The 26395-nt window shown below is 54.0% G+C and overlaps 1 protein-coding gene across 7 annotated transcripts in view; it reads left to right on the forward strand.

Annotated features, from left to right (window-relative positions):
• The window catches only part of LOC119098605 (transcription factor AP-2-epsilon), a 43288-nt gene that overhangs the window by 4527 nt on the left and 12366 nt on the right, over positions 1 to 26395 (forward strand). Inside the window, exons 1-3 of one of the 7 annotated variants that reach the window (XM_037221573.1) lie at positions 12888 to 13214; positions 20494 to 20775; positions 23320 to 23457. In XM_037221573.1, coding sequence (XP_037077468.1) covers positions 12930 to 13214; positions 20494 to 20775; positions 23320 to 23457 — 705 coding nt within the window. In that variant the 5' untranslated portion in view covers positions 12888 to 12929. Of the gene's footprint in view, positions 1 to 12887; positions 13215 to 17381; positions 17636 to 20493; positions 20776 to 23319; positions 23458 to 26395 lie in introns of those variants that run through there. The other 6 variants (XM_037221572.1, XM_037221574.1, XM_037221575.1 and 3 more) reach the window with 6 other exon arrangements.

Genomic DNA, 26395 nt, shown 5'->3' on the forward strand with positions numbered 1-26395 from the left:
GTCACGTGGATGGCTCCGCGGCGCGATCCCGGTCGGAGTGTCACTCCCGCGCGGCCGCCGATAGGTCCGGTCCGGGCGACCGCACCGGCTGCGGCTGGTCGGCCGGCGTCCTCCCGATCCGGCTGTACGGCCGATGTCCTTCCGTTACAGCTGGTCGGCTGGTGTCCTACCCAATCCGTTGGGTCGGCCGGTGTCCTGGCCCAGCTGGCCGGCCGGTATCCTCCCGATCCGGCTGGTCGGCCGGTATCCTCCCGATCCGGCTGTACGGCCGATGTCCTTCCGTTACAGCTGGTCGGCTGGCGTCCTCCCGATCCGGCCGGTCAGCCGGTGTCCTCCCCAATCCGCTGGGTCGGCCGGTGTCCTGACCCAGTTGGTCGGCCGGTGTCCTCCCGACTCGGCTGGTTGGCCGGTGTCCTCCCGATCCGGCTGGTCGGCCGGTGTCCTCCCGATCCGGCCGGTCAGCCGGTGTAGCCCCCCAATCCGCTGGGTTGGCCGGTGTCCTCCTGATCCGGCTGGTCGGCCGGCGTCTTCCCGACCCGCCGGAACGGCCGATGTCCTCCCGTTCCGGCAGGTCGACTGGCATCCTCTCGATCCGGCTGGTCGGCCGGTACCCTCCCGATCCAGCTGGTCGACCCGTGTCCTCCCGATCCGCCGGGTCGCCGCGGTCCGGATGCGCGCGCGGCGCCCGCGGCCACGCGCGGGCGCAATGACACGGGGCGCGCAATTACGGGCCGATCGACCCGTGTGCTCCAGACATTCCTGGTTAATCGCCGTGCCCGCGGGCCGGACGCATCGGCCAGTCAGCCCAGCCGAGACAGCGGCCGCCCCGGACGTAATGCGCTGTAATGGCACACTGGTGATTACGGACGCTCGGATGCGGCACTGCCAGCCAAATGTCCGTCGGTGCACGCTCAAATTATCGAGGACAATTTGACCGCCAGAAATAGCATGGCCTCCTATATTCATGACACGGGAGCTCTTCAGAAGCTTGGTTGTCGGACGCTTGCCTGTCCAGCAAGGCCAGTTTAGCATCTTCTTGAGGGTGAAGACCAACAACATGCAAGATTTGCGGAGCGAGATACGCGATGCGGAACATTTGTGCCCATTCTATGTTCGCCGCTGTGTTTATCGTGAGGTGTTCCGTTGACGACTGCTCTGCGTGTGGCCAACTGTGGCGAGCAGCCTCACAACGGCCAGCCACTGAGTGGCGCGAGATAGGCTGTCGATCTCACCGTTCTCTCATTGCCGTACTCAGTCATCGCAGAGCCACCCAGAGCCCCTCGCTGCTTTCAACGTCCGCACGAACCAGCCTGCTTAGCATGCGGCAGTGAACTGGTGCAGTAAGTCCCAGGAATCCGGCGTCTGGGCCATTATTCTAGGGCGGCTGCTGGACTGGTCCAATTTTACCGTGGTGCTTGCAGTGTAATGCTCTCCCTGAAAATCATAGCTGAGAAGTTTTAACGGGTCAAGGAGCTGTAACGGAGTTTTTGCAAGATCGTCCGGGCCTTGGTGGTGTTAAGGTCGCGGTCCTGGCCGCCCGACTAGGCTCATGTAGCCTGAAACCATTAACATCAATATTACGCAATTCGACTCGCAGCGTAATAAACTGGCCACATCAAACTCAACTTATGCTCCGTCTTGCATGCACTAGATCTCTCAATGAGTGGAATCTCAGCTTCGTAACCTCACTTTGACAAGGCACGTGGCTGGTCTGAGCGATCGTTATTTTGGTTCGTGTGTTTAGCAATGGAGAGGTTGCGTGACGCACATGATGCGCCACGATTACTTGCCGACGTGAGAGAGATGAATCGGAAATGTTCTGTTGCCCATGTCAGCAAAACGGAGCTTGATGCACAACGCTGTTCTCCTTGACACCGGGCGACATTGACCTCATGAGTCACCATCTCCCGGTCGGTGGCGGTGGCGTGCTTCTCTTGGGCGGCGGCCGCTTCAGGGCTGCCACCGACTCCGAGAGTCACGACTCCCCAATCCCGGACGCTGCCACGGCGCTCCTGCAGGAGGTTGAACGCCTCCATCCCGGACAAAGGACGGTCCAGGATATTCACTAATGACGGCCGCTTCCATAAAACATGGCTCTGGGCCGTGGTTTATCTGCAGAAGCCTGCACGGGCGGTATGCGGGCCGGGCCAGGAGCCCCGACGCCCCGGGGCTCGGCCCCGCGTGAGCGCCCGTCGGCACGCCATCCGACCGTTCCGCGCGCCCATCTGAAGCCGACGAGATGTGCACCGACCGGCGCGGCGTCCCCCACGACCGGCGCTCCAGGCAGGCTCCCGTGTGGCGCCGGATGGTAACGCCGCGCGTCGTGAACATGCCGGCTGCTGGAGCCCAGCCTGGAGACAAAGCTTTCATCTGTGCCATTTTCCGATTAATTGGCGCGACATTCGAAGCTTGCCACTCCCCAGATTCCATCTTGGATCAGCCGTTGTCCCGGGGCGACTGAGCCGCTCCCGCCAGCAGCTCCGAATACCGCCCTCGGGGCTGAGGCGTCGGTGGTGCTGCGATCCCGCCGGGAGCCCTTAACGTCTCAAACGGCGCACGATTACTCACTGGTGGTCACGGCCGCTCGCCTGCCGCCCTCCGGAACATTAAAAAATCCTCACTCGGCATGTCTTTGTTGACTGGGCATGGACGAATGGGGACGCAAAAAGCGAAACAGTGCACCGATGCGCGGCTCTAGATGTAATGCCTGTCAACGACGGGTGGTGACAGGTCGATGACGGTCGTCGACAGACGTACTGGTTAGCGGTTGAAGGTAGTGTCGCACCTTTGAGGCTTGTTCCAAAAACATGCTCTAGTGAAACCTTAGGACCGGTTGCGTCTAAGCACTGGGTAGTACCACTGCAGCACCGTCAATACATAATAAAGTTATCAATTTTAATAACTGTCGTGTCCAGCTTACGCTGTCAACGCTTTGAAATAGCACTTCGCTTCTTCCCTGCATCCGCGACCACCGTCGTCAGGACCATCGCCTGGCACCTTCACTGGTGCGAACAAAAGAATGTTTGTGATTCGCCCAGCGGACGGCAGGGGCCTGTTACCGAGAAACGTACTGGTTGAAGTTTGTACTAGTGTGTCGCTTTGGATCATGTGACGCTCCTATTCCCAAAGCCAAAGTGCGTCTCAAAAAGCCTCTGCAGTAAACGCCATAGGGGTGAAATCAAAGCCATCGCACACCATTTCATTGAATTCACGTGATGATATGTTCGTTCGATACATACGTCATGATGATATATACGTCACGTTACGTCTCGTTACGTTGCGATAGGTCACGTTACGTTCGCATATCTTTTTGTGCTCACAGTGTGTTTCAAGCCCTCGTAGCATTTATGAAACGAGCGTTTTGACTCACCGTTGTGTTGCAAACATAACAGAACATACATGTCGGAAAAAAGCAAGACAAATGCAATGCATTTTTTCCATATTAGTGGGCGGGAATCCCAAGGAGACTTCTCTCGCAAGAGCGGCCTACTTCAGATTGAAATTCTGAGCTTTTCAGAAGCACTTCGAGACAACTGATTTCACTGATCACATCGTGATGTAACCATAAGTGAAAAGTACAAAAAGATGGGACGCTCCCTTTAAGTATGCACAATCTTTCCAAAAAGCATCTGAGCATGGTTGTAGACGAGCCGCGCCGTGTCGCTGCGTTTTACCGCGGAGGGGTTAATAGCAAACGTCCCTAGCAGAATGAATCCTGGAAGCAGCCGGTGGCAGACATTTCCAAGGAACAGGATTCGCCATTTGGGGGTGAGGGGTCGCTGGGCACCGACTCGGAGCTAGCGGACCAACAGACGCCGGGCTGAGGCCCGGGGGCACCGCTCAGCTAGCCTCAAACACGCTAGACAGGCTCCGCACAACGGTTTTATGTCCCGCTTCACAACCGAAGTTTGCTCCGGCTATGAGGGGCAGTGCTTCGCCTCAACCTGCGCAGAGCACTGACGAGCACGGAAAGTTGTCGTCTCGCTTCGGCGTCGTTTATGTCTCTCACAATATAAGCTGGGTTGCAGTTTTCCTGACAGGTATTTTTTCGTGCGATCTTACCAAAGCTATATAAATAAAAAAATTACGGGCAGAACCACGGAGCGACCAAAGCCAAAGCACAATTTCGGGTAGGAACAACGAAAATGTTAAAACCCTGACTTTCGTTTGACGTCTCTCTATACTTTTTTGGATTATGATAACAAGGTTCGTGACTACAAATTCGCTCGAGGATGCATGCCACTTGAACATCTAAAACGACAAAAGCAACACTGCGTGTCAATACTGGACGCGCTCCCATCGTCCTGATATCAGGCATATCTCACCGAGGACTGGATCACTTTAAATCAATGCGCTTCCATCATTGCATCATGCGATTCCTTTTATCATGATCACCGTCTGCGATGGTTCAAAAGCCCTCGATTGTGACTTCTTACATACATTGGGCCCGCCCAAACCACATTTTTGTGTTCAGTGAAGCGTTGCGAAATTAACTCTCTTGATTCATACACTGTTCTCTGGAAGTCAAAACATTTTTTTCAAAATTTAGACTTTGATACAAGCCTAAGTGGAGCCAAACGTCCATCGGTTTCAGTTTTGATTCCATTACGCCACGTTTTAAATCCACTGAATTTTCGCCGAAGACCAAGCGCAAAGGTAATACATATTTCAAGCCTACAGGATTTGGTGGCGTTGAAGCAACTGCTTCTTCAAATAAGCATGTTCTGCTCGCTCTAGGGAAATACCATTGCAAGGTTATTTCAGCGGATGTTATCCTTGTACTCGCCCTGGGCATTCATCGCCAAAAGTATCCTCTCATCCGGCCACTGATGGCGATGCAGGCCATCAACCTAGATGGAGGGCTAAACGAACCCCATGGTTAAATGCACCGACTTACTCTCTTTGATGTACATAGTCTCTTAAACCAGAACAGTCTGCAAAGCCCCGAACTGTTTCCGTAACCTGCATATTCAACAGTATTAGCAAAACAAAAGCCATAGCACGAGTATTTACGAAAGTTGTGAAAGCTGGTTACATCATATGGGTGGTTTAGCTGGTGCAGAGCTGGAGGAGGTGGAGAGCTTGAAATCCACATTTGTGCAAATCTGAATGCAAGCTGTTCTGTTCCGTGCTCTGCTGGAAATTGAGCTATATATCCTTCTAAGCCATACTGTTGTTTGAATATTTCAGAGGAAAAAAGATTGGAGGTTTATATTTAATCGAAGAGGCCCTGGCCCCAAATTTTACTGTTAGCCTCCTCAACTTTGAGAGGAAAGTGGACTCATAAATCCTTAAGCCTGCGCCCAATGGGCTCTGCGATGCACCTTGTCCGCGCTAGGGGATGTTGTTACGGTTCCCTGTGATCTTGAGAACTACCGGACCGTTTTTTAAACATCAAACATTTTTTAAATAAAAATCGCTCGGCAAGGTCTTAAGTTGTCAAAAAAGGAAACGTCTTCTCTTCTTTTTTTCTCGCAAATCCTCAGCCCGCCTTTGTCAGCGTATGTGTTTGGTATACCCGCATTAGTAACGCATACCGCATCCACACCGTTTGAAACGCTCCCCTTCTTCTTTCAAGCCCTGAGACCGCCAATGTCATGCTTCTTTTGATATCTTGCAACAACGATAGCCCATACTGCTACCATCTTATTCATCGGACGTAATAGTTCCCCTACAAACAAAAGGCAGTGAGCATGATAACGAGATCACCATCATGGCAGAATCACCAAATTTCACGGGAGGTCCCTCGCGATGTGGGGTTTTGGAACCGACCCTGTGTGCATCATGACCCAATATCTTGGCAATGTGTAGAATAGGTATATTTAGGAAAAACCAGAAAATTTGAAAGATCTGTTCCAAACCATGTCCGAAAAAAACAAAAACAGATTCTAGGAGGGCGAAGGAGGAGGAGGGGGGGGGGGAGGGATCAACCCACCCACTCTCGGAAAAGGTTTAAGGAAATAGGTCTTTCCTCGAAAATGGAGTAGCTTTAACATTTTCACTTGGCTCAGACATCCGCCCCATCCGATTCTGCGACACTGTGCCTCAGGTAAGCGTTGAAGAATGTGTAAAAACGCCTTGCTGGCAACTTTGAAGACATAAAAAACCTCATTTTATTCTTGTGCGTTTCTCTGCCTGGCTTGATCTGGTAGGTGCTTGGATGGGGTGCAGTGAAATCACATTTAGTTGTACCTAGCTCGTGCCATTAGTTTTGTTCGCATCTTATCCATTAAAACTTGGCGCCATTAAAATGTGTTGAGTACCTTGATCAGTTCATTATGGGACAATCAGGCTTAATCATCTAAGGATGCCGAACAGTTACATTCAGCGCGCAAGTCCCATAATGTCACCATAACGGTATCCCACCGAGCAACGCCGCACAGAATATCATGCGGGATTCGCTGGAGATTGAGATTATATTCAGCTGAGCCATGAACGCCCCCGCAGCAGCGGTGGTACTAGTTGAAACGAGCCTTGAGTCCTGGTTCAAACAGCATACCGCGCGCCGCTCGACCTCCGAGCTGACGCGGCGTGACTGGCTGGAAACCATAGATAGCCAAGCAGCTTGGAGGTATTTTGTCTAAGGCCATAACACTGCATCACGAGCGTGCCGCCACCAGCCGACAGCAGGCGCTTTGAAGCCTGCCCATGCTGCCATGCGACGGTCTGAGCCTCCTTTGATCCAGGAACCTCATCCAATTATCTGCTTTGTCTTTTCCATCACACTGGCGCTCCGCAGAAGCGCCTGAGGATAAGCCTGCGGGCGTAGCTGCTGTCGTGAGGGGAGGGTTGAGCTTTGGGCGGTGCTCTGACCTTTCAGGGTTCAAGTCAGCGCCGTTGTTGGCGCGATGTGGAGGCATTCTGGCCTACGCTGGGTGACTGCGGCTGCAACTACGACTGGCCCACGCGTACTTTTGGGAGGAACTGCACAAGCACACTGGCGACCGGTCTCAGGAATGCGACGCTGTCATCCGTGCATCCTACGAAATGCTACGTTATCTCTGAAAAGCTGCTAACGTAATCGTTATCTAGCTTGAGCAAAGCTGCCAGCCAAAAATAATGCATACCGCATTTTCCACTTGAAGTAAACAGCTCGGAGCTGGCAATGACTCCGCCAAACGGTAATCGAGCTCAAGGTTATATTCGAACTGAACCAGCGGAGCTGGGTAAGGTTATCTGTGTCTGTATCCTGGGCCAACGCTGCTTCAGACCGAACTGAGACTCGATTGTGACCCACGCGTCCACCTAAGATGGCGCTGGACTGGTCCCCGCTGGCGGCCCACGTACCCCGAGGCGACGTCCACTAACAACAGGAAGTGGGCGGGACCAGTGGTGACCCGGCTGACCTGGGCCGGTGTCCTGCGCCCAGCGCCGCACCACCGGCAGAGTGTGCTCCGGTAATTTATGACCGGCCAGTGTTTTGGAGGGGAGCGAGGAAACGATCGCGTGAACACAGCCCCAACAACAAAAACAATCGAACCAGGGCAGCCGCCGACAAAGTGCACTGTCTCGCCTTTTCACGGGGTGGGGTTCGTTAATCGTCCATCAGGCCGCCATGTCATCCTCGGGGAGACTCGGGAACGCGTCCGGCCACGCTGTCTGTGGCCACGGAGCATTTTCCGCGGCCATGTCCGTCTTGGTGAGATTACGGATGACGGGAGATGGAATTACCGAAATGTCTTCTGCCGGGAGTCAATTGAATTAATTGTGAGCGTCTCTACTTACTTTCAAATGGAATTAGAGAACGTTCTCCACTTTGGACACACTGGCATATCTACGCTATGCAGTCCACGCGCGAGTCACATCCGCCGAAAAAGCGCTCGGTGGTCGGTCTGCTTTCACGCATCATTCCGTGCACACTGTAACGGCCTCGCTGCTGCGCCGCGCTCACGAGCCAGGTGCGCGGTGCACGGGTGTCGAGGCGAGCCGGTGGCGGCGGGCCGCCGATCTCGCGGTACGCGCCGCCGGCCGGCCGGGTAATGGCCGGTCGCCGGCGGCGCCTCTGGCCTGATTGGCGGCGGCCGGGCCGGACAGGTGCGCCCGGGCTCTGCGGCCCGCGCCATTCACCGCACTAATTACACGCGCCTCTGTCGCGCCGCCGGCAACACAACAAACAGCGGCGGCGGCGGGGCGCCCGACGGGCGGCCGCCGGCCCCTGACTCTGCACATCGCATGCGACAGGATGCCGGCAGTGGCTGCCGGTAGTCCTAGGCTCGACGCACTGCACACCCGAAAGGCTGCCGATAGACCCCGACTTTGCACGTCACACATGGAGGACTGCCGGATCCTCAGTGCTGCACAGCATACGTGATCGGGTTTGTGACGTGCACGGCCAATGGAAGCTCAGAGTTTAATAGGGGCCTTCATTGGTAAGATTTTCTTTACCATAGCCAGCCTTCAGCCATAGGCTGTTCCCATATCCGACCGTCACCCACCCCATTGAACTGTATCCACTCTTTACCCACCTGTTTGTATTTTGCCAACACTTAAAACCTAAATTGTGGAAGTGTTCCTGGAAGGTGTGCGCATATAATTCGTATTTTGCTTTGATAATCTCAAATGCAGTCTGAATGAGACCAATAATTTCTATAAAAAACGTATGCAGTAACATCACGTGGTTGTTTGAAGCATATATCCGACATTTCTTAATGGTCTCCCATATGCCTACTCATAGCGGTAGTTTTTTCAAAATTTATGTCCTGCCAAGCCCACTGTCCATGGTCTTAACCATCTCGCAAACTTATCTGGAGTCTAATTTCAATCCACAACACTCATTTACACGGAATTCATCAAGTCCCTATTCGCCACGATTGTCACTTTAGCCTTCGAAGCGGCAAATACGTGGTTCCTGTCAGTATGGAAATGTTTGGATTGTATCCCCCCCCCCCCCCGGGCCAGAAGTGACCACTTACGCGATGCAGGGAGAGTGGATTGTTGTGGGGCAAGACTACATGTACCTGTGGGTTCTCTACCGAGACTAAGCCCGCATAGGGACCCTCTTCACTCTTCGGGACAGGTACCTGGCGCTCGGACGGGGCCTGAGAGCATCTCTATGACCTGGGTGCACAAGGTACAGTATGGCTTCCTGTCGCTCAAATGTCGTCGCTCACCCGTATGGCAGAAGCAAATTCAGATAACCGTCCCAGAAACCCAGATCCCGACTGTGTGTGCTCATTTGTTTTAGTCGCTTTTTAGACCGGAGTCAGCTCTAATTACACTTTCTTAGCCACATGAGTCTGGCTTGGTAGCTAACCCGTGGGTCTGGCCCACAATAAAATGCAGGACTAACGCCATTTAGCGCAATTTCATGGAATGCGCTTACTTTGCGCCCCGTGCGAAAAAAAAACAACGAAAATCCCGGCTTCGAGTAGCGCAGGCATGATCTCGACCGTCAGTTTCAGCGCGATGTTCACAGATGACGCTAGCTGTGGTGCTCGTACGTGCTGCCATCTGGACGTCTCAGGTTCGATCGTTCGCTTGGGCAGATGTCGCCACTAAAGGAGTTTGCAGATAATTCTTGAGCTGAAGCAGATAGGCTGTCCGCAAGCATTTGGATGGATGCAACCGTGCAAAGTTATTGTTACTGCAAAGCTGGAAATGTTTGGTGTCGGGAATAGGCTTTAAGACACCAAACACGCCCATAAGCTTGTGCGCTTATTTGCGGACCAAAGCCACTATCACTGACAAAACAAAACATGTCTTTCTTTTCTGGCGTGCGTGCGTCGACACCTCGAGCTGAATGGTGTGACTCTGACTGAGATAATAGCTAGACTGAGGCTAAAGATCCAAAAATTTTGCCCATAGTTGACAATCGGCTAGTATTTTGTTTGGTGCCTTCTCGCGTGCCATTATTTGGCGCGCACTGTGTTGATATCATAGGTGGTTCCACGACATTAGTGTTAGGACAAAAGCTCCTACCAACAGGAGCGCTACATTACTTCTACTTGCCAATACCTTTACACAGCATTAGTGCTACGCGACAAAAACTTATGCCGCAAAAACTTACGCTCGCCATTACTACCACTGCAAACACGCATACAGTCATTACTCATACACGGCATTTCCTCTACTGAAACAAATAATACGCGAAGTTCAGTACGACACGAGAAAAGGTATGCTTCGGAAATATATGCTCGTCCTTGATTCTAATGCAAAAAACATATGCAATCGATACTTGTGCACGACTTTACTTCTCTTGCAAGGACTAAAACGCAACATTGGTGCTGCGCGATAAAAACTTGTACTTCAAAGACTCGTACCCATTATTCTCTCTACTGCAAAGACGTATACAGCCATCTCATGGCATGATTTCTACCGCAAAGACCTAAACACAACATTAGTGCCACAGCAAAGACTTGCAGTTAAGTCTTTGCTGTGGAAGTAATGGCCGGGCATATGTTTTTGCAGTATAGGTTTTGCTGTGTAGCTCTTTCTCTCTGCACGCCCACGCACGCTCCTTTTACGGTCAAAATAAGGTCGCATATACGTAAAGACTAAATAAGTCTTTGCTGTATACAAAATGACGAGTTCAAGTTTTTTGGAGCTTAAGTTTTGTTGTGTAGCGCTCATGTCGTGTGTGAGTTTTGCAGCGGACGGAATACAGGGTATAAGCGAAGTCTATGTGCTTTTGCAGTAGAAATAATGTCACGTACAACTGATATCGTAGCACCCCTGGTGGTAGGGGGTGTTTTGCCGCAGCGTCAATGTCGTGACGCCATCAGGGGTATCACTTTGTAAAATCGGTTCGGGGGACCTCAGCCGAAAAAGTTGACCTAGCCTACCCTCAGGACCTGATTTCTTCCTGGATTTCGGTCACTTGAATATTCGTCCTCGACATACAAATTTAAAACTTTTTTGATATTTTGAAGATTCGAAATTGTTGTCCTGAGAAGGAATGACTTCCTGCTTTAACTTAATATGAACTGCCTTCTTGTAGAAATCTTAGCATGGGATGTGGCTCACGCAAAAAGCATCTTCGTAAATTTTAGTGAGTGATCACTGATGACTAAAGCTGTCGCTGATCGTGTTGTATAACCACGATAGTCACAACTTGTGCGACAAATAAGTTAACCACCGTTGGGGAAAACTATGCGTGAACATGTATTCACTGGCCACACTACTCTAAAAAGTTACCGTATATTGCAGTCAATCGTTCGTTATCCCAATCCAGGCATTGTCATTTGAAAAGTCAAATATTTGCGGAATTCACAATGTTTCATTAATGTTGTAGGAATAATGTTAAGGCCGGGAGAATAAAAAATAAGTGTTTTGTGTTAAAGCGAGATATGATTCAAACGACGAAACGGGAAGCTGTTCTCGGAGAATTTTAGTGTGCCACACAATGGATCGACCGATGACCCAAAAATAAGCAGATTGCTTGCTTCTACAGCTGTCAAGTTATAACTTGAATGATTGACGAGCCACAGAAGCCCGTTTCGGTACTTGATCCCACATTCCTTCCACACGCTTGTTCCGTGTCCCATGTTCTATATCAACGGAGCTCCTGGAACGGTAAACCGTGATAGGTATTGTCCTGGAACTTTTTGAATTATGGATATTATAACACAACTTCGCTAAGCAATGTAATACGTTGAAAACGATGTCCTAAATGGGCTCTCACAAAAGTTGCCATCGTATGCATCGGGAACAGGTCAAATTTGACGCATCGGCACAAAGCATTTGGGGCATAGACTGTAATGTGGTGCCTGGTCAGAGGCACCTATTTTTCTTCGAAATATCAAATCGATTTCTTAGCCAGAGTTTGCATGACAGTGTGTCTCGTCATGCGTCATGTCCTCAAAAATTCTCCGAAAACTGGATGGCTGATTTATTTCGAAATAAAAACGGCTGAAACACGAGCCTGTGCCAGCGTGCTGACGTCAGAGTTCAGAGCGCGACGTCCGCTCGCTGCGAAAGGCCGCAGTTCGGTGGATGACTGTGCGTGGAGGGCCGGCACCCCATCGCCGGGCAGGCCCGAGGGGCAGAACCCGACTCCGCCCCTCACAGTGGCCCTCTCCCCGCACCGTGTTTAGCGCATGCCAGCGGCGGCCTGGAGCTGGGGGCCGGCGGGCAGCGGCGGTCAGATTACGGCGGCTCTGAGGCTTAGGGGATGGCCGCTGTCGGGCTGGCTGGCGAGATGGCCCAAGCCTCGGCGGGCAGGCTGGCTGTTTGCGAGAGCTGTGGAGAGGAGAGGAGCGAAATGTTCGCGGGTGCGCCCCGAGCGCCAAATTAAAGACCATGCTAATTTTCAGATAAGTTACCTTCATTCCACCCCGGGAGATCCCGGAGTTACAGGTAAAGACAGGGAGGTGTACAGGATGAACTTACGAAAGTGGAAGTCACCTGTTTTCGCCGTCACACAGGGCTTGGTAAGCTGGTGAAACAAATCATATAAAGAGCGCGGCCTCTGACCTGGAGAACGCGACAGTGCACGGCGCGGCTAAGGAGCCTCCGTGCTGACCGGCGCGCTGACCGAACCCTCCTGTCATCGGAGCTCTCCGCCCAGGCGTGTCCGTCCCCAGCCGGGCGGCCGATGGAGCCAGCTGATAGCCGGCGGGAACGCTTCGGCGCCTGGTGCGCCTCGATGCGGCGTCGATAGGGTCCAGCCGACCGGCAGGACCATGCGGCCGCCTCTCATGCCGCCGACAGGGCCGGGCGCGAGGAATGCGGCGGGCGGCGCCGACGGCTGGGGACGGGCGCCGCCGGCCCGCGCCGCCACTCGGCCGCAGGCGCCGCGGGCAAGAGGTCGCGCCCGCGCTCCCGCCGGCCTTTGTCTCGCCGACCCAGCCGGCCTTGGGGCCCGCCGCGGCGCGGCCGGCGCGCTCAAGGTCGCCGCGGAGGGCAGGCGGCCATTTTGAGCGGGCACCTGTGCGGCGCGGCCGGCCGTCGGCTATTTACGTGAGATCGCCGTGAGCGAGGGAGCGCACGTCATGGCCGAGCGCAGTCCGGCGGCGAGCGACGACTCGTCCGAGGCCGTGGCGCGCCGCGAGGACACCGACGGCAGCGCGCTGGCGCCGGCCAAGCAGCGACACAACAACAACGAGGTGGCGTACGCCATCATCGACGGCCGCGTGACACAGGTGCAGGTGGCCACCGCCGCCGACCTGGCCGCCGCCGCTGCCGCCGCTGCCGACGTCGACGCCGACGACATGCCTGTCGACGTCGACGACGACCTCAATGATGAGGAGAATGACGCCGATGACGACTCGATGGAGGTAAGGTCCGGGTTTTAACATCCCCGAAAGACGCTCGTCGGTCGGGTCGCGCTGGTCTACAGCCTGAACTATCCAGTCGGTGCAGGCTCTTGAAAGAGCTGGTCCTCAACTCACATCGTGCTGCGGTTCTGTGCGCGGAAGTTACGGAGAGGTGGATGGTCTGGCATCTCGTTTTGCCTGCGATCCCAGAGTGTCCTGAAGACCTGACGACACATGCAGCCTGCACGCGTCAGAACATGAGCGCGCGGTTGTCGATCGTGCACCATCGACGCACAGGACTCAGTCCCACGACCCTTGCCGCCATCGTATATAGTCCATCCGGACGCGTCGATCTCGTCACGTTGAAAACCGGCCGCTGTCGTCCTTGCTCCGTTGCAGTCTCCCCAGAGTTTGGTGCGCGGGCAGTAAAGGGAGACTGCGGTGCTGGGTCGGCCGCTAACGTTGGCCAACGGAGGTCGGTGTTGGTAGCTGACCGTGCCTGGGCGTTTTTTTCTCCTTTGCTCAGTCCATGAACACTCCTCCATATACGAATACAGCCGCCCATGGTGTGTTAATGGTGAAAATATTTCAAGAAATGTGTATGGAAGCTCTTTAGTAGCAAAACATAGATGACAGTGCGATGGAAAATAGGACGCTACAAAGCGGTCGCATGGGTGTATTCTATCAAAATTACTTAAAAACGCCTGGCGACTCATTGCATGATGTGCAATGTATTTCTTTGCACTCGCCTTCTCACGTCATCTCATGTTTTGTGTCTGCTGGCTTGTATTAAATGTTTCTCCTCAGAACAATAGAGTGGGCACTATACCCTAGAATGGGCTGCAGCAACGCAGTATCATTAAACATACCAGGTTATAGCTGTCCGGAATTTATCAAAATTGGGTGCTTAGGCTGAAAGCAAGATGTTAGTTCACAACGTCGTTTTGTTGATGTAACCTTTACTTGAAAGCGAAAATTTTGATGCTGCATTTTGAAAACAACATGTCCCACATTCTTATCACGTGACGAATTAACTTATATGAGCCTTATATTATAACTGAGACGAACCAGAAGTAACACGGGTCGTGGACTAGCGAGCATAGATCGGTCCAAGACTTCCTCAAATGCACACTAATCAAACACGCGGTCAGCGCCGGCATAAGTGAGGTGTCACAACACCGTTGAGATAGATTGGTTTGGTGGATCAGGATCTTGCTTCATGGCTGTTACTACATGTGCCCGCCTCTGCCGGTCTCCAGGGGTGCTCCCGCCACGCTGTAGTCCGTGATGTCTTCCAAAATAATGTGGAAATAAACATTACGCCTACGACGTTTGTTGGACGGGAGGAATATATGGGCATTCTCTCTACCAAATAACCAATACAAAAATACTCAACCAAATTACCAGCCGATGCTGATCAACCTGCCGTGTCTCAACCTGTGACTAAGAAGTCACGACCGTCAATTGTCCCCCGAGGCTACCAGTGCCGTGGGAGGCGACTGGTCTGTCAGCTACGACTGTCAGCTGGTCCCCTCCCACAGCTGACTCCCAGATTGTCGCTGGCTATTGGGATCACAGTTGCCCCCCTGACTGTCGCAGGGTCGTAGGAAAGCAGAAATAAGCGTGCTGCTCGCTAAGCAAACCACAGCTGCGTTTTGGGTAGAGGATGTATCTGACTCAATCTTGCGCGGAACTGCAACGCAAGTATTGGCTACCAATTAATCGCGTGTCCCCATGCTTCGTAAGAATCTGAGAGAGAATATTCCAAACACGTGTAAAGGCTCCGATTCCTTAGGCCAAAATGCACTGCAGTCGGAAGTGATCGATTAGCTATGAAGCATACACATACGTCGGGGTCCTTACAGAACGTTCGTCAATACCGCGCACGTTGATGCCTCTATCTATTGGTGGTATCCGTCAGAGCTCTTCACGGATATGGTGAATCCATCCGCGTATGATTAACTCGTGGTACCAAACTGGATCAGTAAAGCTTAAAGAAGCACGGCTTACAGTCAGATAGAGTTACAAAATTGCACAGTGCGGATGTCATGCAGAATTGAGAAGTCCAATGGCAGTTCAAGCGGTCTTAAACGTGCCCATTTATGTGAGGTCTGACCTTGTATACAAAGCAGGGTCGCAATGTGATGGCTGGTTCATGACTATGCTGGGAAATATTGATGTGAGATTGGCTCAACCAGACTGGATTTGACGTTTGAGTAAAAATGGAATGGCTCATGAACTGCATTAGGAGCTGGTATGGCGCTGGTTGATCAAAATTCAAATCATGGAGACCTGCTGCCTCCGCCCGCTGTTGTGCAATGCGTTGGAAAGGGGGCGTGGAAACGTCACCAGCGGGTGCCATGTCTGACAAGACACGGCACGATCTGACTCACCGCCGTGGTCACCGGCGATGTTCTGCCGACATGCTACCAACGACTGCGTATGCACGCCCGGAACAGGGCGCCGCAAGGCTTCGGCCGCTGCTCTGGTGTGTTGCGTCAGCGCCAGCGCCAGCACCAGCGCCAACACCAGCGAGCGAGGTTTCCCACACATCAGCGGCGGCTCAACAAAGCGGACTTGATCGCACAGCAGCCGGAAAAGACATGGCTTCACTGAGTGAGTGGACCCTGGGAGTACCGACTTTCCACTCTAGTGTCCGATGTCATCGAGTAATGGCTGCTATAAAGAGCCATCTGGCATGGCTCACAGAAATAAAACTGGACAGATGGACGTACCGGGAGCCTGTATCTTTCTTGAAATCGAACGACTAGAAACCGTGGGCAACTAAGGAATTTATGTTAATTTGTCGAAGATGACGTACCTTTAGATTTTATGTTTTAGTTGAATTGGATATGGAAAGAAAATTAGATTCAGCAGTTTGTTTGCAATGTAAGGGCGGAGAAAATGCTCAGCGGTTGTTTAGTTTCACGATTGCAGTTCTTGTGAAAATGTATAAGGGCGATGCTAGAAGTTTGCATAGTTGTGCCAATGAGGCTTCAAATTTGTTCCAGCTGAGCAATTTATGTGGCGTAGTCCTGCTCAACCTCAAGCCACTCGTCAGAAAATGCACATGCTTACACGCATATGTAGCTATCTTTTTACCATATTGCGTGAGAAGGACAATCAGGCTTCACGGGCAAAAGTGTTTACGTGCCCGAATTTTAGCTGGCAATAAGTTCAACACGTATCTCGCATTGCATCGCGTGCAATGTGTGTACATCCATGAATATCGTATGTGATAGGTAATGCACAGACACTGTTCGGCTGGGTGGCAAGCACCACGAGCGGCCTTCAGATTCGTGTATAAACTCCGTCTCCAACAGTTAACAGCTTTTATTTCTAGTTCCAATAGGACTGGCCGCTGTAAATTTATTAAATAACAGCTGAGGTCATTGCTCCTTTCTAAAATGGCACTGCTTATGATACCATTTTGAATGATTTATCATATTTTGTTATCATAAACAACGTTGAAAAGGTATGTCAGAGGAAACCTTTGATTGCCGTTGCGTCCTGAATCTTTGCTTATGGATTTTCCATGATTTTGAATGCTTCTTCGTCCGGTGAAAATGCAGTTGCGGGCAGCATTTCGCTCCATAATAAAGACACCCTATCCGTGTATGAGCGTAGTGAATTCTGTTTTCAATGCGTTCCACTTTACTGCAAATCTTGTTTTTTACTTCGTTTGTGCAAATGTAATGCGGCTCCTTCCCGTCCTTGTCTGACCTGTTTGTGTATGAGGGACGGCACAATGCCAAAGAGGCTTCGTTCAGATTCCCAAAGCTTAATGCCGCTGGCTTTTACGAAATCGGTCAATCTCGGCTCCCCTAAACAGTTGTTTGACGTTAGGCTACAGATCGTGCTGTAAACCACAATTTATTGGCGTTCAAGGAGCCCTGGATTAACCGGACTTCCCAGCAGTCTTCAAATCAATCTCGCCTCGTCAAGGTCTCTGATCTACGAGCAGAAGACCCCAGCATCACAGTATCGTTCCGTTCAGTGACGTCACCGTTATGTCCTACCCTGCCCGTCGGCCGTGCGATGCGTCGCAGCGGCGACCGGGCAGGCGGCACCCGAGCGGGCTCTGTATTCGCCCGGCGTGCCCGGAGCGTTAGACGGCGGCTGGCCGGGCCGGGCCGGGCCGGCCCACGGCCCAGAGTCCACCGGCCGCAGGTGGGTCCTGCACGCGCCTGGTCGGTGGCGGCGGTACGTCGGCCGGTGCCGAGCGTCAGCGCCCGGCCCAGACTTGTGCCGCGACCGCAGAGCTGGGCACCGGCGCCTGTCCACGGACGGGGCATGTGCGCCGGCTCTGGGCTGTTGACGTGGGCAAACTGTGGACAACAAAAAGGTGCCCAGAGCTCGCTTTGTGCAAGTGATGTAAAAGCGTAAGGGCGATGTTGGAACAAGACGAAAAGAACAGTGACGTGTCAGCTGCTTCTGTTGAGGTAAGGCGGGACTTTTCAGCGGAACATGCACACACATGTGCAACACAGGGAAGTTGGTGTTTCTCTGCTCATTGAGCTTGTTCCGCAATATCGGCTTTTAAATATACCAAAGTATATTTTATTGTTGGCGTGCCGGGTGGGTGCTTGGCGCCACAGGTCTGCCACAAGATGCCGTCTATCCATGTGAGATGAATTTATGACGCTATTTTTGTGCACTCTGTGCACGTTAGATTGCATGGAAAGCATTGACGGGGTGTCAAGTAGCGTGCCACACTTGTGTCGAATTAAAACACCATATCAGTGACATTGACCTGGATATGCTCAACGACGCCCTTCATATCCGCAGAAATCTACAGAATCTTGTGACTTCTGCAGCTGTTGCGATCAGCAGCGTTGTTATCCCTGGCGGTGATATTGACGAGGGAGCTGCATCATAGCCGGGAGCGAATACCGCACCTGCGTCCTCGCAGTCACGAGTCGGTGGCCACCCGTTCTGATGACGCTACCAGAGCAATTACCCATGGGGAAAATTAACGCCGTGGCAGGGTGGCCTGGACGGCTTGTCACGAATTCTTCGCTTGGCTGAGAGCAGCAAAGTCCGGTGCGGTGAAGCGCGCAAGGGTGATATGTGTTGACAAAATGCATGCGTTAGAAAATGATATGATTGTGTCATAAACAGGCGGTAGAGGAATTATTTGGGATGTGTACCTACTATGAAGAAATATAAAATTATGCTGGCATCGCTACAACTTGAACATTTTTGGTCAACGAGGACGGCGTTTCTGGTTATATGTCTTAGCTATACGTAAATAATCTGCAGATTAGATTAGCTTCAGAAGTTACAAATATCAATACAACTAAGGTGGCCTGGAACTTCTCACGTTTCTCACTATCAAACACTGAAAACCGTGACGTGACGTGTTGACGTGATGTATCTAACACTAAAAACCGTGCCGTGACGACGTGACGTATCAAACATGAAAGCCGTGACGTGGAACACATCCTGCCGTGACGGGCCTTCGCTCTGGTGACCTGATGATGCACCTGCTGAACTTTCAATTCTCGTCCTTCGATCTTCGCATAGGTCTGATAGCGCTACGAAGGGTTTGCGACACCACTAAGAACACGTTCCTCTACACACACACCGTACAGTGCGCCGTTTACCGCTGAGAGTGAGTTCGTCGAGTCTATGGCATACCTGACGCCCTGATCATCTCATGAGTTTTTTTTGTAATTTACCGCTGCCGTTGGTAGCAACATCTTCCATCCGCATCTTTGTAATGTCCCAATGCACCCGCATATCAACGCTCGGTGTCCGAATGCGTTGTCTGCCCGTGTATTCGGGCGGCCCGACGCTGCGCGGGAGAGATCGCAGCGCAGTGGACCGGAACATGACGGCGGCGCACGTGCCCGGTCGCTGACTGAGCCCTACCTACGCAGAGCGACGCAGCCCGCTGGAGCCCGCCAGCCGCTGATTATCTCGTCCGGGCCCGTGCCGTGGTGGCGGGCTGAGCAGCTCTGGGAGAGCCTGAGACCGCGGCTGGCTCGGAGACAGGGTCGGGAGGGGCACAGCACGGCGGGCTCGGAGACAGGACCGGGCGCGCACAGCGCGGCGGGCTCGGAGACAGGTCCGGGACACGCCGGCGGAGTTGCTCAGCCGGAACGCCAGCCGACAGCCTGTAGCCATTTAGGAGGTTGTGCAAGATTGTGCGACACACACAACATGTGGGTTGCTTGGATGTGAAAGAGAATTCCGATCTATCAGTTTTATCCAAGGTTAAATACGTCTACGACACATTGATTTCACAGCCGGTATCCTTGAGGTTGCATTCAAATATGCAGAACTACGACAACAGACGTTGTTGGTACCCTATCCGAAGTGCGCAATGCGCCATGTTGAAGAGCAAAATTTCATAGGTGGAGCTGTTCGTCACCCGAGTATCAAAACCGTTAAAATGGGATTGAAATTGCTTTCAAGTTTTGTTCTAAGTTCATAAGACAGATCTAGCCGCAGTTCAATAGATTATCGGACCTCATTGTCCCGTGGAGGCACTTCTCATGAACACTCATGGTAATGCGTTAGAAGCATGCGGCGACGAAATGTTCCTTCGAATATAACACTCAGAACCGGTTTCAAATGACGTTAAAAATGTGCGCAGACCCCACACGTATGTCGGCACCGCGCTGTGCCAGAGCACCCTGTGTGGCCTCCGCCACCGCCCGCGCGGGCCCCTGTGGCCCTCCGGAGTGTCAGGGGCACCACACTGTGGTTCCGGCCGGCCGTGGCCCCGTCGCGCCGGCGATGCCACGCCGCTGCCTGGCCGTGACCGCGCCCTGCAGGCGCGACAGTCATTATAGTCGGCGGGCACTTATTGATGCATATAACTACGGTGACCATGGCACTGACATCGCAATGCTGCTGTGGTGACAGGGCAGGCGAAGTGTCCGCACGGTCGGTGGGGCTGGTGGCGCACGAGTCATGTCAACGGATGCTCGGTACGTGATCCGAAGCGTTGCTGGTCGAACCCACCTCTCATCCACAGCCCTGGCTTCATGCTTCATCACCACGCCTCGTCCCCTCCTCGCGGGCATGCTGAGGCCGCCAGCCACGAGTCGGTCTCATGACCACCCCGGCCGCTGTGGCCCGAGCTCTGTCCCGCGCCACTACGCGGCCCGAAGCGGCGCGGTTCGACCTCGGCACCGGTGATGACCCAGGGTGGCCGCAGCGCCGTCCCACTTCTTACCTCTCTCCTTCATGCCGCAGCCCTGACATTACCAAACCCGACCTGGAGCGCTCTGACCTCGCGAAACCGAGCCAAAGTGGCTGATCGCTCGGCTGACCCGTGTGTCGGTTTCAGGAGCGTGTGGGCAGCCACCCGTCGGGGATGGGCGCCATCACGTCGCTGTCAGGCTCGCCCACCTACAGCGGCTCGACGCGGCTGTCTCACACGCCGACGTCCGACTTCCAGCCGCCCTACTTCCCGCCGCCGTACAACCCTGTCAGCGTGGCCGACCAGTTCCAGCTGCACCACGTCAACGCCAGCGAGGTGGCCTACCAGCTGAGCAGCAGCCTGCAGCAGCAGAGCTACCCCATCAGCGCGCTGGCGCGCCGCGGCGACGCCGACAGTCTCACCGTCAGCGTGAGTATCCTAGGTGGTCTCACCGTCAGCGTGGGTATCCTAGGCAGTCTCACCGTCAGCGTGAGTATCCTAGGTGGTCTCACCGTCAGCGTGGGTATCCTAGGTAGTCTCACCGTCAGCGTGGGTATCCTAGGTAGTCTCACCGTCAGCGTGGGTATCCTAGGTAGTCTCACCGTCAGCGTGGGTATCCTAGGTAGTCTCACCGTCAGCGTGGGTATCCTAGGTAGTCTCACCGTCAGCGTGGGTATCCTAGGTAGTCTCACCGTCCAGCGTGGGTATCCTAGGTAGGTCTCCCGTCAGCGTGGGTATCATAGGTAGTCTCACCGTCAGCGTGGGTATCCTAGGTAGTCTCACCGTCAGCGTGGGTATCCTAGGTAGTCTCACCGTCAGCGTGGGTATCCTAGGTAGTCTCACCGACAGAAGCTTGCAGCTTCACAACATGGGACTGAGCGATCTGTTTTGATCTTTTATCTCCTTTTTGACCGTCAAATTGCGTAGCTTACATGGATTTACGGCCAACTTAAAAAATCAGCTTAGGTAACATTCAGTACCATCGTTAAAGCCTGTCTGCTAATGCATCCCACAAAGTCTGGCCGTCCGCCTTAGTATCCAACACGATCTCACCGTCAGCTTTAGTATCTCACACGATCTCACCGCCAGATTTAGTATCCCAAACGGTCTCACTGTCAGGTTTAGTATCCCAAGCGGTCTCGCCGTCAGTTTTAGTATCCAAACGGTCTCGCCGTCAGCTTTTACTATCCTACGCGGTCTCCCCGGAGCATAAGTAGCTCACATCGCGCCCCCATCAATAAGTTCGTCCCACGCCCAAGCCAGCACCCTGGCCCGCAATGCCCGCACCTTATCAAGACAACGAGCGCGGCGTAATGTGAACGGTTGCGCATTGCTCATCCGTGCAGCGGCGCGGCGGGTTCGTCTCCGCGGCGGCGGCGCCGTGGCAGTGAGCGAGTGGAGCGCCGGACGCGCGCCGGGTGTAATGACCCGGTGCAAGTCATGCCGCTGGCGCTGACCGGGCGCGCGCGCCGCTGCTGCCGGCACACTGTGCAGGGGTCCGCGCCGCCCGCGCGCTCTCCCGCGCCGCCGCGGGCGGGGCGCTAATGGCCGGCCAACGCGGCAATCATCTGCGCCGGGCTGCGTCGCGGCGGCGGTTTTGGTACGCCGCGCGCCGCGGGCAGCGGGCAACGCCGGCCGGCCACTTACCGACCACGGGCGGGCAGGGGGGGAGGAGAGGGGGGGGGGGTCAAGCTGCGGGGGCCGAGTTGGCACCCGCGCGACAAGTGCCGGCTGTGCCTGCTAGGAAGACGCCGATGCGCCGCAGGCTCGGATGGAGTAACTGGTGAAGAGATGTCCCGAGGATCGCACCAGTGTGCATCCTGGATAAAAATGTTATCATGCGCCCAGTTTTCAAGAGCTTCAGTCATCTTTTTAGACTAAGAGCAAGCCCATGGTGCAGATGGATCCTTCGGCAAAACGTGAATATCTCCAATTCGGTGAGACCTTTGAAATTAGCTTACAGTTTAAGCTATGGCCAAGAATAGTCCTTAGCTTTAAACCAGGTCCTGGACACCGGAAAACATGTTAATAAGAAACATTTCAAAATCGGCTGGAATTTCAATTTGATGGCCCTGGGTCTAGAGCCTGACCTGCAGGCGCCTCGTAAAATCTAAACAGATATCTCCTTGCCGAGATGAATATTGTGCCAGTCCGCTATGGCACATTCCGTTGTTCTACCATCCCGTTTAGCTAAGGTCAAGGCTCGTATTCAGAAGCATCCGAGCTATTGTGGATGAACTCGCAAGAATCAAAACGCTGCTCACGTAGTGGGGTCACAGTCATGAATGACACACTTGGACAGCACCGAGCAGCACTGGCGCGGCTGTCTCCTGCAGACGGCAGGGCGTGTTCGGGCTGGGTTGCTCGCGTGCACGGTGTACTCGTGAGTCAGAAGGATACGACCGTGGAGCGGGGAGGTGCAAGCCGGTTCACATTTGGAATAGCAATGCCTGCTGCCTTTTAGACGGCTTCGTGGAAGGAGTATTTGGCATGATCCGATGAGCATTACATCTGAATATACAGCCATACTGGTACATTTCAACACAACCAGCGCGCACCATAAGAGTAAGACTAAATTTTAACACTATTGAATCATACTAATATAACATGACCATAACGTACATGAATTACATTTTAACACTATTTAACACTATTTAACACTATTGGAACGTGAATGTCCCCCCCCCCCCCAACTTTCTAGGAATCCCCCAATGGCCACGCTGCACTATGGAGATCCGCCGACCAAACGTCACGGACTGCAGGCAAGATCCGACCGCTGGGGCATGACGGATGCCAATATTGAAGCAGCTGTTGGCAGCTGTTGGGGGGGGGGGGGGGCAGTCTGCAGGTGCACGGCTGACATCACGCGGCTGGTTCATGCTCGGTCATCTCCTGCCGCTCCCGTGCCGAGCCCGTCCAGACGAGCTCTGGTCGGCCGATGACCTGACCTGACCCAGCTCGTCGGCGTTGCAGGCGGCCAACCTGCACATGTACGATTCGGCACGGTTCGCGTCACGGCCCGAGACGGTGCTGATGCGGGCCGGGCACGTGCTGGACGGCCAGGACGCCATCGTCATCCCCAACTCGATCCACGCCATGGACGACGGACAGGTGAGCCTCGGCGTGGGATGCGCCGCTGCGACGTCCGATGGCGCTCAGACCTGCTGCTGCGACGTCCGATGATGCTCAGACCTGCTGCTGCGGCGTCCGATGACGCTCAGACCTGCCGCTGCGACGTCCGATGGCGCTCAGACCTGCTGCTGCGGCGTTCGATGATGCTCAGACCTGCCGCTGCGGCGTCCGATGACGCTCAGACCTGCTGCTGCGGCGGCGTCCGACGACGCTCAGACCCGCTGCTGCGGTGGCGTCTGATGACGCTCAGACCTGCCGCTACGGCGTCCGACTGCGCTCAGACCCGCTGCTGCGATGGCGGCTGATGACGCTCAGACCTGCTGCTGCGGCGGTTAATGAAGCTCAGACCTGCCGCTCCGACGACTGATGACGCTCAGACCTGCTGCTGTGGCGATAAATGAGGTTCAGATGCGCCGCTGCGGCGTCTGATGACGCTTAGACCTGCCACTGCGGCGGTTGATGACGCTCAGACGGGCCGCTGCGGTGGTTAATGACGCTCAGACCTGCTGCTGCGGTGTCTGATGACGCTTAGACCATGCTGCTGCGGCGACTGATGACGCTCAGACCTGCTCCTGCGGCGGCTGATGACGCTCAGACCTGCTGCTGCGGCGGCTGATGACGCTCAGACCTGCTGCTGCGGCGGCTGATGACGCTCAGACCTGCTGCTGCGGCGGTTAGTGACGCTCAGACCGGCCGCTGCGGCGGTTAATGACGCTCAGACCGGCCGCTGCGGCGGCGTCCGATGGCGTGGCGGCCGCTGCGGTGACGGCTGACGACGCTCAGACCCTCCGCTGGCCTGTGACTGGCTCAGAGTTGACGCGCGCGGGCGCTGACTCCGTGCTGTGATCGATGACCGCGATGGCGCCAGCAACATTGGACAGCCGGGAGCTGTGCCCAGTCCCGGCGACGTCCTCTAAGCCCAACCAAGCGTCTGTGGAAGACGATGAGGGCAGCGAACCGCGATCGTGTCAAACATCTGCCTGGTTTGTGGCTGCAGGACTTGTAGTCGCCAGGTTCAAGACCGGTTGAATGCATAACGAATGTACTGGATCATTAGCATCGGTGACCTTTTGAACGAAATGCCTTGCAAACTAGCACCCCCGAATTCCATCGACCGGGCAAGGTAATATGTAACTGCGCTGCTTCATCTACAATTTATGTTTTTCATCTTCCAAATAAAATCATGTTCCCTTTCAACGATTTCAAAATTTAGATGTAGCACCACAACATTGCTGCACTTTGAGCTACCAGGGTTTGGGCCTCCGATGTTTAGCGCTTTGCTCTGTTGATATCACACAGAGTTGAGCCGTCTTCAGGGAATATTCAAACACAGTCGGTTAAGTCGCGTGACGTCACGTGGTCAGCGGGCTCGAGCACCGAAGTGTGTCCGTGACGGAATGCCAGGCCGCGGGCGGGCCGGGGCGGCCCACCGGCCGGGAAGTTTGCCCGGTGCCAACAGGCGGTCGCGGCCACAGCCGCCGTCCCGCCCGGCCCGTGACGTCACCGCAGTACACTACAGGGCTGACAGGCGGGCGGTGGCGGCGGCGGCCGGGTGATCTGGTCGATGCAGTTTACAGTGGAGCTCGGCTGATGAAGGGCAGTCTGCGGCGGGCGGGGTTAAGGCGTTCTCCTATCGGCGTATTGTCATTAGCGCTGCGGCATTTCGTACTAACATGTCGGGCACAGGAAACTTCAATGAGCCCAGGATGTTCCCCTGGGGCGTTCTGTAACCTTCCATTACGGTATGCGACAGCCCACCCCAGACGCTGCCATGGTGGCCCATCACCGTCGCGCTCACCCGGCGGGCCGCTAGAGCACCCCCTCCCTCCCCCCTCCACACGTACCTCTGCGGCCTCCAGTGACGTTACCTCGCCCGCTCCGTTTTTACCCACGACCGTACAAGGCGTGGCCGGCGGAGATTCTCAAGGCCAGCTTTTTGCCTGAGCTGCGCGTGCCGCGCTCTCGCGCTCATAAATGAGCGGTACGCTGGCATCTCGCCGCCGCTGACGCCCGTCAGACGGTGGGCACGACCCGGCACTGGCTTCGTAATCTGTTATGTGTTGTTTACATCGCAACGCCGTCCCGAAGATGCTTCAGGCAAAGTGGTTAATGCAGCCAGGCTCAATAACGTTTAACGTGGTTTCCTTGCGACGTTAAGTGCACTGCACTCGCTAGGCTTTTAAAAGCTGACACACATTTCCGTGGTGAGAACGGTTCAATTTTTTAACTATCCAATATAAAAAAGTTTATCGATTTGGTTTGGCTGCGCTGCGTTTTATTCTGCCTCAGTAAAACTGAGACCAATTGCCCAGCTCACCTGCCAATTAATTTGTAGGATTTGCATCAGCTGACACGGATAGTCCATTGACTTCTCAAGAGTCAGTCGAGCAATGGCTTAGCAAAGATTCGCATAGCTAAATACCAGGAAGTTACAGCCATCAAAGGTCAAAGCAGCCAGGAGACTCCCAAGACACCCGAGGGATTCCCCGGATTACCGAGCCGTTGAATGGCATGTACAGTGTCGGAAGACCAGCGGAATTGATGATGATTGGAGCTTTAAGATGCGCCGGCGTCGGAGAGCATCTTATGCCCGACCAGTGAAATTGAAAACACCCGGGGATACAGACGATATTTGGCTCCGAGACCCAGTAAACCGCAGATTGCACACATTCCGGAATCCAAAACTCATGGGGGATCCGGCATGGCTGGGTACTGAAACGGTTGAAACACAAAACACGGTGAAAGTTAAAACGGTGCCCGACAAAACCATGACAAACTTCTTGACGTCACCAATAAATAATCACGTTGTTCATTCTCAAAGATGGACATGGATCAGTTTAAGATAACCGAAAAGCCTTGAACTCCTGCGGGGCAGAAACAAATCGCAAAAGCATGAGGGTCTGAAATTGTCCCCAGT

Source organism: Pollicipes pollicipes, unplaced genomic scaffold (genome assembly GCF_011947565.3).
Source record: "Pollicipes pollicipes isolate AB1234 unplaced genomic scaffold, Ppol_2.1 Scaffold_4740;HRSCAF=5597_pilon_pilon_pilon, whole genome shotgun sequence".
NCBI lineage: Eukaryota > Metazoa > Arthropoda > Thecostraca > Pollicipedomorpha > Pollicipedidae > Pollicipes > Pollicipes pollicipes.